At 36.0% G+C, this 14,136-nt stretch overlaps 1 protein-coding gene across 1 annotated transcript; it reads right to left on the reverse strand.

Annotated features, from left to right (window-relative positions):
• Positions 1-211: 211 nt before the first annotated feature.
• Positions 212-3,765, reverse strand: LOC107609318 (zinc knuckle (CCHC-type) family protein). Its single transcript, XM_016311232.3, has 7 exons — positions 3,235-3,765; positions 2,794-2,931; positions 2,530-2,691; positions 1,917-2,078; positions 1,636-1,752; positions 1,121-1,228; positions 212-954 (listed from the first exon to the last, which is right to left on the reverse strand). Exons 1-7 carry the CDS (start codon positions 3,628-3,630, stop codon positions 505-507), a joined length of 1,533 nt encoding a protein of 510 aa, XP_016166718.1. The 5' UTR covers positions 3,631-3,765; the 3' UTR covers positions 212-504.
• Between the last annotated feature and the right edge of the window lie 10,371 nt (positions 3,766-14,136).

Genomic DNA, 14,136 nt, shown 5'->3' on the forward strand with positions numbered 1-14,136 from the left:
TCGTCACAAAAATATTAAAATCACCTAAATATTCTGTTAAACAAAATAAAATATTCAGTTAAGTATTCCACATATTCGTTTTATTTAACAAAATATTCTATTATTTAACTTAATTACGAAATATAACATGGTATAAGAAATCAATTGAAGAGAAAAATAAAAAATAAAAATCTAATTAAAAATTTAGTAAAACCAACCGAATAATTCAATCTTTTAGAAATTGCATGTCTTCCATTTCATTGAAGCTTGAACATTTAATGTAACATTCATTTGAATAAATTTGATGAGAACAAACATCAAGTTTTAGAGGGACTGTTCCTCAAACCCCCCACCCCAAACCAAGATGATATCAAAAGATTTATCACACTAAAAGGAGAAGGAATGATCAAATAGGTAGGGGGGAAAAGAACAAATTTAATTAAAAATAAAATAAAATAAAAACTCGAAGATCGCTATGCTATTTAGTAGATTACAGAAGGCGCCATAATCCACAATTCCGGAAAGCTACCACCAGTTGTAACTTCTCCCATATCCATCACTATTAGAGTGGCCAAACCTTGATGCTGAGAATCTAGTTTGATAGCTGTGAGGTGATCTGCGCGGAGTAGGGCTCGGATCGTGAAACTTCCTCATCTTTGACGAGTTAGACTTTGGAGTATAACTTTCATTTCTAAATGAATGAACCTTAGAGCTTTTATAAGGTGGTGTTGCTGGAGACCTCCAGCTGCTTCTTTTGGGCTTTGAAGGAGAGAACTCTGCAGGATGTTCTGTCATCCAACCACCTCTATGCTTTGGTTTACGGGGGGTTGTTAAGCCTTTTTCTTCTGTAAAAGGCTTTTTCTTTTTCCAGGACTTACCAATATCATGAGGAGCAGACCTATGTCCTACATAGTCATTCTCTTTTTGGAACTTCGGAGTTTTTGTATTAGATGATTCCCGTCTCCTCTTCCCTAACTGCAGAGGCAAACCCAGCAGATTAAAAACTAATCATTACGAACATTACAAACACAAACTAGGCAGAGAGATGATTATTATTTGAATTGTGACAAGAAAACATAAAAACCAATAACAGAGATGAAACAGTTAAAATACTAAGTAACCCAATTATCTTGAAATGTACCTTAACAGAACTCGTGCATTCTCGGGCAAAATGTCCTGCTTCACCGCACCTATAACATGAACTGGGTGTAGCTGCATCTGCGGCCTCAGTCCGCAACCTTGCACATGCCTATGTTAACCAAAAATATGAAGACATTTCAATGTCAACTCCGAATATTTTGGAAAATAGTATCTAATACATTTATAATGATGGAAGATGGGAGGACAAGTGGTCCTCCTTACAAAAGCAAAAAACAGAGGATCTGTAAAGCATTGCTTTTCAACTCCTCAAAATGTTTTAGAGGGAAAGACCTCTAAAAAGATCATAAGCTTTACACCAAATGGAGGCTAAACAGTTAATTCTATCCCAAAAGACTTGTTTATCACACCCTCGGAAAGAATGAGTCATCCAATAATAATAATGCTCTACTATATTGATTGGTGTTGATAAAATAAATAAAATAAAAATGGTTGAAAAAACACAAAACACACACACAAATCAGGCAATGCCAAAAAAAACATCATATAAAAACTTACCAAACCAGTGTGCCCCAATTGACCGCATTGGTAACAAGAAATTACTCTCGGTGTAGAATCGGCAGTATTGACACAACATAAGTGGCCAAATTTCTTGCACACGTAGCATTGCACCTCCTAGCCAAACAGGAAAAAAGCAGTGAGTCACTGAGTGAACATTTCTAATTCCATAGCCAAATGCAGCCTAATATTCTTTGTTAGTTCAACTACAGAGTTTTTACATTGTTGAAAGTTAAAGGAGAAGCTGGAAAAGAAAAATTATAAAAATGGCAGAGAACAACCTTGAGATCATCTGGTGAATAATCATTTTTACATGAAAACATCTCATGCCCAGAATCTCCGCACTTTAAGCATATGTTTAAGCTTTGAGATCCAATGAGGTTCTTCTCTGGACAGTCTTTGGCACGGTGACCGCCCTTCTTGCAAATATAGCAATCGCGTCCCTACAGAAACACATGAAAAAAATGTAAAAATTAATAAAATACCTTAGGCCTCTGGCATACCAATAATGTTCATTACTGTTACACCTTGGAGCTTGGGCAATCAACAATGATAACAACAAAGCCTTATCCCACCAGGCGGGATCGGCTAGCCTAGGCCATCAGCAACTCGCAAATGCCAAAAATCAATGTTTTCCTCATGCTTATATATTCAACTGAATTTGGTGGTTGAGACACCTCCACATAGGTAAACGCCATCAAATTAGAGGACGCAAGTAAGAAATCAACCTTTGTTTTAATGAGTATAGTATCTCAACACCCTCATGGTGGAGAACAAGTTTATCAAGTGCCAGTACAACATATCCAAGTAAATAGCAAATCAATAAAATGTACAATACCCATGTCATTGCCAGTCAGGCAGCAAAACTAAATTTGAAAAGCAAACAAGACATACCATGGTGCAATGTTTAGCATAATGCTCCAAACTGCCGCATACATAGCATGGTTTCTTGCGCTTAGCTGCTGTACAGTTGACTGCGGCATGTCCTTCTTCACCACAATTATAGCAAGTTCCCCAACCACCACTATCTGGAGCATCAAAATACCTCGGACCCCGCTGGTAGAATATAAAGACATACCAAACTAAGCTCCGACACAGTGTAATATAGCACTTTCAAAAATCACATTTTAGGACCAATGATTCAAGTTTTCAACTCACAAGAAGCTTTCTCAGAACAGCATTGTCACCCATCTGAACCATGGCAGGTTCTTCAGCAGGCTCGTCTTTCTCTGCCTCTTTGATTGGTTCAGTTGTTTCTACTGTCTCTATTGTTACTTGTCCTTCAGCTGTAACAACCTACATCAAATCAAATTTTCAGCTAAATTACTCTTTATCAGAATCTGAAAATCGGATGAGCTTTAAGTATCAACCACAACCATTTAAACAATCCATGCGCATCAAATAAATTGGAAAAGTAATAGAATTCCTTCCTCAAATTCAGTCTCATAAAACTGCTGATTTTATCTCAAATTAAGATTATCCAATCACGCACATCAAGGAAGCTAGATTTTAAGAATAAGAAGAACGAACACGAAATAAAAAAAATAACTGCATAATAATTATTCAATAGAACAACAGAAAAACGGAACCGTGTCTTACATTATGTTCCTCAGATTCCACTTTCTTCACCTTCTTCTTCTTACTCTTACTCTTCTTCTTCCTCTCACTTTTCAACTCCTCGCTATCAGAAACGTCCACAACTTCTCTCGCTTCATTCAATGCGCCTTCGTTTCGAGCCACCGCGACTTCATCCTGCCGCGAAGACGAACCACCGAGGATAATAGCATCATCGCCGTTGGAATCGACGTCGTTTCGCGGGAGCTTGCGCCTCATCAGAGCCTTCTCGACGATCCGGAGGCTGAGATCCTCGTTAGCCTCTTCGTCATCGCTGCTTACTTCGAAGACCAACGGCGGCGTTGAACCCATCGGCGATCCGTGTTCTTCTTCTTCTTCGTGCTCCGTTTTCTTCGCTCTCTGCTTATCTTTCCGACCCATCTTTGGCTTCGATTAGTTTGCTCCCGCGAAACCCTAACCCTAATTACTGCTCTGCTCTCAGATTCAAGGCGCAAACTTGTCTTTTTCAATTTCAAATAAGTACTAAAAATTAAAAATTATTGAAATTCATACTCTGCTTACCCTAATGAAGTAAAATTATATGTATTGTTAAGTCAATAAAAATAATTAACTTTATAAATTTATTACTCAAAATTTAATTTAAACATATTAATATAATTAAATTATGATTTTTATGAATAAATAAATTAAATATTTTATTTAGTAATATATATAATTTAAAAAGTATTTATGTTTATACTTTGTATTACAGATCTTGTTTATTTAATAAACGAAAGTAAATAAAATACGTTGATAATTATTTTAAATAAGATAAATAATAATATGTAAATTGATAATTATCTTTTAAATTACATATATTAATAAATAAAATATTTAATTTATATATATAAAATCTTTTGAATTACATTATAAAAAATTTACTAAAATTAAATTTTTATAAAAAAAATAGAACTAATTTTTATTTTGAAGATTTTGTTAGTGAGAGAACACTCGTGAAAAAGTTATAAATAAAATTTTTTATGAAATAATTTCTTTTAAAAAAATTAATGATAATAAATACATACATAATTTTTACTAAATTTCATTCAAACTTTTCAATTTTAAACATTTAAAGAGTATTGTTAATAATTCAAAAAAAGGAGTGTATACCTTTTTTTAAATACTAGATTTTATATAAATACAACAAGGCAAAATATTAAAAAAATTACAAATAAATTATTTTAGAACAAACAACATGCGCTTTATTACAAAATTAATTACGTATTGATATATCTTTTACAATTTGTTTAGTCAACCAAATACAATTTATGTTTTTTGTTTTTTTTTTTGTCATGATTCTATTTTTTTGCCCCCTTAAAGAGGAGATTTTCGTTTCTGATTTAGGGGAGGGTGGCTGGGTCCAAATCCAAAATATATTTTTTCAAAATCAAATTTGTCATTTTTGATTGGGTTTAAGTCAATGCTTCGAGTAAATTTAGTCCGACTTGAAGTCATGTTTTATAGTCAAAATATATTTTTTACATTGAAATTAGTAGTAAGAGTTATATTGTTATACTTCCATTAATATTTTTATATTAGGACAAATCACAGTATCAAACCAGAGGGGGGGAGAAATTACATGATTCAACCAAAGTCAAAAACATAACATGAATCAACCAGAAGCATGTTTTTATATAATTCGAATCAAACTAATTCGAACTACAAACTAGAAGTAATTCGAAGTTGATCAATTCAAAATATGCAACCAAAATTAGTAGGTAGCTCGAACCTAACTTATTCGAATTATGCATGTAGGTTGATCCAGGGTAGTTTGAATTACACTAATTCGAATTATAAGGGATGTAATTTGAAACTAGTTGTTTCGAATTATGAAGCCCCAGACGTGTATGAGTATGGTGTGAACGTGAATTCCTCTCATTAGAGTGAAATACAATGGCTAGTGAGAAGAGTTTTGTAGTATTGGTGCATTATAGATGGTCCATTAAGAGAAAAACACGCTCTGGTGTGAAGTTCACTGATAAGGATCCCCTTAGTATTTTTATAAGACCTACAACGAGCTTCGATGACTTCCTGAATTCTATAATACAGAAACTTGGTCTGTAAGGCGTGAAACGGGTTAAAAAGTTATTCTATCGCATTCCGATCTCAGTGCTGCGAGATGACGTGAAGTACGATTCTTTTGTCATAGGGAGTGACAAGGATTTGGAGGTCCTGTTCCATTGTCGTCGGCAGTTTTCCGAGGTTAGGACACGTGAGCTGTTGGCAAAGCTGGTCGATGTGGTATCTAGCTCGAGAGGTTCAAACCGGAATACCCAAACTATAGGGACGGTAGCCGGTTCTAGTTCGAGACCTGTTCGTGCATCTTCGTCCGTGCCTGTGCTTGCACCTCGGGACGAGCCTGTCACCTCCCTGTCGTTCGTTGTTGATCTCAACTGCAGTGGTGGCAGAGAGGATGGTATCTTTGATAGGGTGCCGATTTTTTTATAGTATGGGGCATCGGCAAGTATGGATGATGCATTGCCAGATGATGATGACGATGATGATGTGGAGCCGGACATCATTGCTGATGACAGGGATGATGACATTGCAACGAGTAATCCAGCTGGGGCTGGCGGTGGTTCTAGCTCTGGGACTCAGCAGTACTCTCCGCACTTTTCATCTTTGGACTTGGATGCCATGAGACAGGAGGGGGTTCTTGGAGAACCCACCAGATTTGGTGCCAGAGATACCCAGGAGAGGTCTTACAGAGTTCCATGTTGGTCAACAGTTTCAGGATAAAGAGGAGGCTGTGTTAAGCGTGAAGACATATAGCATCCGACGCGGGGTACAGTACAAAGTGGTGGAATCCGATTATCGCAGGTACGTTGGTAAGTGTACCGAATTTGGGAACGGGTGCGCATAGTTCATTAGGCTAAGTCTCTGGCAGCGCAAGGGTATTTGGGAGGCAAAACGGTACAACGGACCTCATACTTATCTCGCGACGTCGATCTCGAGCGATCACAAGAGTCTTCATTATCATGTGATCTCGGCCTTCATCATGCCAATGGTTAAAGCTGATGCATTCGTCTGCATCAAGGTACTGCTGAATGCGGCAGAGGCACATCTTGGGTTCAGGCCGACTTATAGGAGGGTTTGGTTGGCTAAGCAGAAGGTCGTGTCACAGATTTACGGAGATAGGAATGTGTCATACAACGAGCTGCCGCGATGGGTCTTAGGTGTCCAGGTGACGATGCCTGGTAGTGTTGCAGTGCTAAGGACAAGTCCTGTTCGAGTGGGGGGCAGGTGGACAGCTCGCAAGCCTAATTTCACCGGCTTTTCTGGACGTTCTCACCATGTATTGAGGCATTCCGGCATTGCAAGCCGTTGGTGAGTATTGACGAGACCCACCTGTACGGTAAATACGGGGGTACGCTGCTCGTTGCGATTGCATAGGACGGGAACTCCAACATCTTACCGGTTGCATTTGCACTCATTGAGGGTGAGAATGCGGAGTCCTAGTCATTTTTTCTATCCATCTCCGCCAGCACGTGACCCCGCAGCCGGGTATCCTGGTGATATCAGATAGGTACAACGGAATCAAGGCTGCACTTGAGGCTCCCGACGGAGGTTGGCTACCACCTGCTGCATACCGTGTATTCGGTATTCGACATGTGGCCGCAAATTTTGCCCTCACTTTTAAGGGCAAGGATGCAAGGAGGCTTCTTGTGAATGCGGCGTATGCCAAGACTAAGGTGGAATTTGATTACTGGTTTGATATTCTGCGAACTGAAGACCCTGCCATGTGTGAATGGCCTAACAGGATTGAGTATGCGTTGCATCGGGATGAGGGTAGGAGATTTGGTCACATGACGATGAATATCTCCGAATGTGTTAATTCCATCATAAAGGGGGTCAGGAACTTTCCAGTATGTTCACTGGTGAAGGCCACATATAGGAGGTCGGCAGAGCTATTCGTTTGCAAGGGGAGAGAGTAGAGGCCCAGCTGGCTACAATAAGAGATCTATCCTAAGCCTCGACATCGCAACTTGAGGTCCCTTCTCGCTTGCTGTAGGATTGTGACCTGACGACCTACAACCCACGCCCATGTTATCACGAAATTAGAATAACACCAAGTAATATAGCAGAAAAAATCTAGATGTAATAAAATAATAGCAAATGATAGAATAAAATAATAGCATATGACGCACCCTAACGCCTTATAATTGTAACCATCAAATCATCTTGAATATAATAGTACCTCGAGGGCAAAGGCCAGCTGAATGTATCATATCTAGCGGGTCTAAATCCAGAAAACAGCCAGAAGATCCATGACTGAAGTAGCTGTAACAGTCCGGCAAACTTCACCACGTGTCTGTTTGCCACGCGGCACATGCACCCATATAACCACGCGAGAGCAGTTGATCTGTAGCTGTACCCACCCATGTCCTCAAGCCTAGCTACGTATGGGAGCCACCTAATGTGAAAGCGATTGTCGGACTTATCGGCAAATAGCTGAGTCCCTAACAGCATCATGATATAGGCCCGGCATACCTCCTAACAGTGGGCTCATCGGCTCCTTTCGGAAGCTCTCCAAATGTCTCCTGGAACCAGCTGCAATTCACTGCAAACTTCTGGATTTGGTTCGCATGAGGTAATACACTGATATTGACCAAATTATAGGTTTAGATTTTTACACTAAAAATAGGATTGACGTTGCAAGTATAGTCCAAATCCAACCATTGATCATCAATCAAATTATTATTCTAAAGATTGTCACAATTCAAACACAATTATAACCGAGAGTATTTAGACTCCCAGGTCATTCTCCCTAGGAACTAATGCCAATAAGTGCACAATTTTGGTTGTGAGAATCAAATGGGTTTTCAATGATTGAGAGCAAACAAAATAAAGGAATTAAAGAACTAGACAAAATTTCAACTAATAAACTAATGAAAGAACAAAAGAACTATGTATGTAATATGAACAAGTAAACTATAAAGTGATTGAAAATGTGATTCAAAACATAAATGAAACCTTGACTTGGGATGAGTTATAGAATCCCTTCCTTACCATAACCACAACTATGATAATTATGATGGATTAATCTCACCAAGTCAACCCTCACATCGGAGAGTAAGTTAAGTGAGCATAAGTGTTCTTAACCCACAAATCCTAGCTTGCTTGCTAATTACCTTAGCAACAAATTAGCGTTAGTGAGAACAAGAACAATTAAAAACCCAAGAATCATCACTAAATGTTGGACAGTATGATTCTAGTAATCCATAAACTCATTTCTCCCAAGCCAAGGGGTGAAAATTACCCCATAATCAAAATTGGCATTTCATCAAACATATAGTGGGCATAAACATAAAACATGGCAAAATTGAGAAATTGATGAAAGCTATGAACCATAAATGATCAAAATCAACAAAGGCAACTCAACAAATATAAAGTAAGCATCAAACATCAAATTCAACAACTAGAAATTCAAAATTGCAAAATTATGCATATATTGATAAGAGAAATGAAAATAGATGAAAGTGTAGAACAAGTGTAGTAATTAAAAGAGAAATTAAAAAAATACTTACAATGAGATAGCAAAATTCAAAGCCAAAATTGAACTATAAAATTCTACATTGAAAACCTAATTAAAACCCTAATGAACTAGAGAGAAAACCTAAGCTAACTACCCTAAAACTACTCCTAAAAACTATTCTATGAAGTATGGTAGTGTATGGTATCATATATGGTTGCTTCCCCCTTCAAATAAGCTCCAAAGCCTTCAAAAATGGGCCAAAAAGCCCCCAAAACGCGAGTCCACATGACTTTTTAATGGAGGCACGCGCTGGTACCTGTGCGGACGCACAGGTCTGTACATGGGCACACTTGTTGTTTTTTCTCCTGTGCAGACGCACAAGTCTTGATTTCCATTCTGCCCGGAGCATGGGCACAGACCTGTGCGGACGCACAGGTCCTGGTTTTGACCCCTGTGCGTGGGCACAAAAGGTGTGCGTGGGCACAGGCTGAAATGCTTTTCTCCCTTTTTGCATGCTTTCTTCCACTTCTACCAAACAATTCTTGCCTCTAGGACCTGAAATCACTCAATAAACATATCACGGCATCGAATGAAATAAAAGTGAGATTAAATTGCTCAATTTAAGCACAAAAACGCATGTTTTCACATTTAGGCTCAATTTAGGGATCAAACACAAAAGTATGCTATTTTGGTGAATAAGTGTGAGTTTATGTGATGAAATCCATCCAATTATAGCCAAAATATATCATCAAATATGGACTCATCATACACCCATCAGCTCCTCGAAGCACACCCAAGTTGGTCGACCACCCTCGATGTACGTCTGAAAATCTGTCAGGAAACCACTAACATAATGTCCATCGATCGGCAGTCCTAACTGGTACGCCATGTCCTGCAGTGTAATAGTGCACTCCCCGAACGGCATATGAAACGTGTGCGTCTCTGGACGCCGGCACTCCACAAACGCACTAACCAGGGGCTCATCCAGCCTAAACTATCTCTCGTTCAGCCTCGTAAGATGGTGTAACCTGGCCATCTGCAAGTACAGAATGTACCTCTCGTCCAAACGCATACCCTACTACCGTCGCATGCTCGTAATACATCGGTGGGGATGCAACAAGAATGTACCATAATGTCTCTCAGCTCGGAACATATTCATATGACATCATTCACTAATGCACACTACCAAGTAATGTAACGCCTTAACATGGAAAATAACATCATATATCGATCAAACTCGGCCTATTGAGCAAATATCTTTAAATCATATTTCTTAAAAAAAAAAGAAAAATATTACGATACAAAAAGTTGGATTATTGATTACTATTCATGTTAAAAAAATAATCTTACTTTTATAAAGTTTCACCAGTTGTTGTCCACTTGTCCTTACTTCTCACACTATCCTATTTATTTGTGATCACTAATAAACCGCTAGCAAAAACCACTTATATAACAATTCTATCTAACTTAATGACCCTACATAATGACTACCATTCTAACATATAAAAGGCAAGAATATGAAAAAAAACACATTAAATCCTAAATTAAAGGAAAAAGTTCGCACTAACCTCGTCATTGATGACACCGGCTATATGGGTGACTCCATCCAAACGATAAAGTCGGTCCAGGTTATCCCCCATCAGCTGAATATTCTGTTCAACCCTTTCTTGGAGTCGTTTGGAAACACTTTTTTCTGGGATTTAGTGGGTCAGGGGTTTGAAATAGTATTTCGAATGAGGTTGTCTCGAACTCTATTTATAGGCAAAACCATTGTAATTCAAATTGGGTTGTTTCGAAATACCATGGGTAGCTAATTTGTGGGTAATTCGAATCAGCATGCTTCGAATTACTATGGGAGTTGAAACCGGGTGCTAGTTCGAAACATACCAATTCAAACTAGTGTGGGTAAGTGTGTGTAATTCGAATCAGGTGATTCGAATTACTATAATGATTTGATCGATGCCTAATTCAAATTGCACCAATTCGAATTACTATGTGCACATAAAATTCGAATTAATCTGATTCGAATTACTATTGATTGGCATAATTCGAATGAGTCTAATTCGAACTATATAGAAACGTACTCCTGGTAGATTCTTGTAATGTTTTTCTCTTTGGCAGAATTGTGTAAAATCTATCTCAACTTGGTTGATATGCGTGTTTTGCCCTTTATATTATATAGTCTTATTTTTATTTAAAATAATTTATTTTAGTATAAATATTATATAATATTTATTAAATTTAATCTTTAAAAGCAAGATTTTATTAATTTATTATAAAATATTTATAAAATTGTATTCATTAATTATGTATTCGGTTGATCTAATTTAATCTGATTTATTTAAAAGGAAAAATATAGGGAGACAATGCGAATTATGAAGAATGAATATATTAGATGTTCAATTTAATATGTATGCAAATAATTATGTTGATTCTTAGTTGGATGGTGGTTATTCCTTTTGATTCGGTTTACTCATACACAGTTAACAATGGCTGGATTTTCAATTCATTAGGTGTGTGGATAGTTATCCTAATATTAGGATTTATGAGGTAATTTGGGGTAGGATACTTTTTTATTTTATTGGGTCAATTCTAGAGCGCATTATTCACATTGTTCACAAAAGTCATTATCTACCTAGCAAAATTCTATTTAAAATAATGGCTTTTAATTAGTAAAATAGATTCAATAAAATATTTGGGTCGGATTCGTATTTAATCAAATTTAATCGGATCCATATACACCATATTTTCCACTATTTATCTATAAATAATCGAGGTAATGCCTCAAGTGATCCTTGAAATTCCCAACTCGCATCAAATAAGTCCTTCACTTTTTAAAATGACCAAATGTATTCATCTATTCTCGGATCTATTCGTTCAAAACATTACTGATATATATTGTGAAGTTGGCACTTAATAGCACGCTGATGTGGATAGACAATGAATTTAACTCAAATTAATGTTTAAAATTTGTTTAAAAAACTCAAATTGGTCCATTCTCAATTATGAAATTCTAACCCCCAAATCTTCATCTTCATCGTTTGTTCTTATATGTTTTTCGTCTCCTTTTCTTCGTTCTTTAAACTAAAATTTGTTGAATGCAATTATGAACAATGGTAATGATAAATGTGATGAACAAAATGCAAGAAAGAGTGTATATTTTTGAACCCCAAATATTAGCATACACCTGATATAACTGCAGACCAATTGCACTAAAGGACACAAGACCACCAATAAATATTTGAAATAGTGTTCTCCTATACCAAGCAAACTGTTGAATCTCCCTAGGATATCTCTTTGTGGAAGAAGGGCTTTGAAACTCAATTCTAAAGCAGTATCCAACAACTCCACCGAACACGAGCAAGGAGATAACAAGGATTATAAATATAACAAGTATCACAGTAATGGAGCCAAATGGAAGAATAATTGTGGCACCATAAGATATTGCAATAATGTTGAGGATAGAGGCTATGACAAAAACTAGTCCAGTGTAAAGAATAGCTGCTAAACTAACACTCCTTTCCTGGAATCATAATCAAGTCACACAACAGACATAGTATGTTGATAGAAAAATATAATAAGACATCATTTATTTTCCATGTTAATTGTATATATGATTATCCATCCATTTCCAACAAACTGGCCATAGAAGGATGCTGATGAGTACCTAACAATTATCTCAATGTAAATTATATCCAAGTATTTAAGATTGTATCAAAAAGAGTGAAAGTGAGAGTGAGAGATAACAAAAACCTAAACACTCATCTTTCACTTCTGCAATGTGCTAATACGATGATGCTTCATGCAAAAATTGTTTCACTGAACACAAGCAGAGGTGCCACGGAGGAGCACTTGCGAAGCTTAGCAACTGCGAGCTAAGGAAGATGAAGAGATGACGCAGAAGAGAAGAAAGTGTTTTTGGCAAGGAACAAACGTTTGTTAATAAGGAAACGACATCGTTTGGCCTCTATTCTCCATAGACGACGTCGTTTAGCAAAGCATTTCTTCTCAATCAAGAATCTCATCTAATTTATTTAGAGCTTGTTTGGCGTCATTTTCAAAATATTTTTTTTAAAATGATATTATTTTAAAAGATCTTTTATAAAAATAAAAGTAATTTTGTGTTTCATGTAAAAAAAAATATTTATCAATTATGTTTAGGTAAAATAAGATAAAAGTATTTTTTTTGTTCATTTATTATGTGAATATTTTTTCTTTTAAAAAAAAGATGTAAATTGTAGTAAAAAAAGATATTTTTTATTTTTAAAAATAAATATTATCCATACTATCCAGAATAACCATATCGTAGAGCTTTAATACAATATCATGAAACCACTCATCTTAAAAGCTTATACTGATGAAAAAAATAATACTAATAGTTATATCTCTAATACTACCATAAATCTCTATTATACACATTATTCAACTATTATTGACTCTCTATACTTCCTCTTCCAAAAAAGAATTTGTACATAATCCCCATCAAATTATAGTCCCGTAAATTTCTTTTTATTTGGGCCTTGAGTCCTATTGTCGTCTCACAAAAAAACAAAAAGTAAAAAAGGTTTACTTATAAATAATTAAATTAAATGAAATCATAACTAAACTATTAAATACAAAGTAGTGTAATTATCCGTACCATACACGTGATAAAATTGAAATTATAATTTTAAATTATTTTTTTAAAATTATTTTGAATTATAATAATTTGATTAATAAAAAAGTAATATGTTATGTATTATTTTTTTAAATCTAGAATTAATTGGATTAACTCTAAAATAGTTATTAATCGGTTTTAATAATTTACTTTCTTTAATAAATCAGACATATATACTAAATATGATAATAAATAATATAGTAATAGTTAAATCCACCAACAAATATATTGGCTATTATCACACTATAAAACAAATTAAATATAAAGGCTATTAGCACTTATAAATCTATGAAATCGCACTGTCTTTGGTTCGAGTAAGGGTTTACTTATCAAATAAACTTAAAATATGAACCAAAAATATTTATAAAATGGACCTAGCATCATTTGAAAGAATAATGAAAAATAATCAATTTATCTTATTATAAAATGGATATGGCATCATTAGATATAAGTTTACTATTGTTGATAACTGGTCTAAAGAGTTTAGCATGCAAAATCGGTTTAGGCCCAAATTGAATGAGAACCTGGCCAGCGTAGTGAAGGGAAGAAGTATCTTGAACAAGGATGGGCAATGGCGAACGACAAATGGGCATGGCAATGGACAAGGTGAAGTGGTCAAAGGCTGGAAATGATGGAGATCGCATTTCTGAGAGTAGTGGCCATGGAGCAGCATTGTGGAGACCTCGAACCTAACGTAAATCTGGTCAAGAAAGGGCGCTCTCTTGGGAACCAGCTCTGAAACATGTGATCCTAT

This window comes from Arachis ipaensis, chromosome B7, assembly GCF_059453495.1.
Source record: "Arachis ipaensis isolate K30076 ecotype BB chromosome B7, ASM5945349v1, whole genome shotgun sequence".
Lineage (NCBI taxonomy): Eukaryota > Viridiplantae > Streptophyta > Magnoliopsida > Fabales > Fabaceae > Arachis > Arachis ipaensis.